At 34.7% G+C, this 1,486-nt stretch overlaps 1 protein-coding gene and 1 long non-coding RNA gene across 2 annotated transcripts in view; both read left to right on the forward strand.

The window, feature by feature from the left end:
- LOC119591975 overlaps positions 1 to 1,486 on the forward strand; it is a 47,801-nt gene that overhangs the window by 23,851 nt on the left and 22,464 nt on the right. The gene's annotated exons all lie outside the window — the stretch shown is intronic.
- LOC119591972 (centrosomal protein of 76 kDa-like) overlaps positions 1 to 1,486 on the forward strand; it is a 22,199-nt gene that overhangs the window by 18,986 nt on the left and 1,727 nt on the right. Inside the window, exons 6-7 of the mRNA XM_037940726.1 lie at positions 877 to 1,074; positions 1,208 to 1,443. Coding sequence (XP_037796654.1) covers positions 877 to 1,074; positions 1,208 to 1,443 — 434 coding nt within the window. The remainder of the gene's footprint in view (positions 1 to 876; positions 1,075 to 1,207; positions 1,444 to 1,486) is intronic.

Here is a 1,486-nt window from a genome sequence, read left to right on the forward strand (position 1 = left end):
TGTGTACATGCCATGCCTTGACAGCTTGGGGTTAAAGGTCTGTCAGATAAGATGTGTGGCTGAAAATGGGTGCTGCTTTCTGTAGATCTGGTTTTAAGAAATTTGGATATTTCTTAACATATTAGTGAAGTGTCAAGTGAAGACAGTTGATTAATGAATAAATAATTTTATCTGGAACTAGTGAATAAGTAAACAGGAAAATGGATACTAAGAAGCTAGTTGCTTAAATACTGTAAAAAAACAAAAAAATCATTATTAAACATGATAACAATAGGCTTAAGGTTAGGATAGGTTAGATTCTCTTCCCCTTGTTGTAATACTTATATTTTTTATCTTTTTCAGCCAAAATTAATTTAGTGATAAACTTATTTTACATCTTTCATTTGGCTTATGGGGTTTTGTAAGGTTATAACCCCTAATCCCTCTAAAAAAAATTAAGTTCCTGTGACAACCTTTATTGTATACTTCTTGTTATTCAGTGCGCAAATTATCTCTAATATGTCTCTCTGCTACAAGTGAGAGCTTTACCCATCTCTTATTAGTCCTTGCTTTGAAGATGTGCATAAAAGATTTGGGGTTATGTTACAGACGTCAGACTACCAGACATGATTTCCATAAAGCAGAATTACAATTTTAGAGTACTATTGCTATTGGTAGTTTCCTTATGCATATATGAGCTTGAAACCTCCTCAAAATGGAACCCTGAACCTGTTAGATGCCAGTCAAGAGCCCCAGATTGAGCACTTAAATTAGAGAAATATTAAAAGAAAGCAAATACAGTGTAGCAAATGAAATAATGATCTGTTGCATATCCAGTTTCCATTGACACTCAGTTATGTTTGGAGTTTGTTTGAAAATCAGTTTGATTTGTTTCAGGTAACAGACAAAATAGGATACTGTAACTTTATGCTAGAGGATGAAAATGCTTGGAAGCGAATGTTACCAAATGCAACATCCAGCATGATACAAAAGGAGCCATGTGTGGTAAAAATTCTTCCACCAAATTGTGATGCAGAAGGAACAAGCTCTGTGGTGGAGATGCAGATGAGAATACTGATGACTGAGTACAGAGCTGTAAGAAATAAGTGTAATTGATTGTTATTCCTTATTGTTACTGTGTAAAGATGAATTTATAGTCCTTACCCATAAAGATTTGTAGGAACTGAAATTTTTCATTCTTCAATATTCATAACTGTTATAATTACAGGATTTTGGACTTAGCACCAATTTTGATGATCACTTAAGCCATATCCTGACACCAGCACTATGGTCATATGAAAGAAAAGCTGTTTACAATATTGGTGATGATGATCGGGAGGCAAAAGGAGCAGAACATTTCTCAGCTGCTCTAATGCACACAATTCCAGAGGGTCACACATTCAAAGCATTCCCTCTTCACTTTATACACCATTCACCACAACGAGCATTCAACTCCATTATGAGGTAAGGGAAAATGTGCTTTTAAGAAGGTGTGAGTAACTATTAA

Source organism: Penaeus monodon, chromosome 29, assembly GCF_015228065.2.
Source record: "Penaeus monodon isolate SGIC_2016 chromosome 29, NSTDA_Pmon_1, whole genome shotgun sequence".
Lineage (NCBI taxonomy): Eukaryota > Metazoa > Arthropoda > Malacostraca > Decapoda > Penaeidae > Penaeus > Penaeus monodon.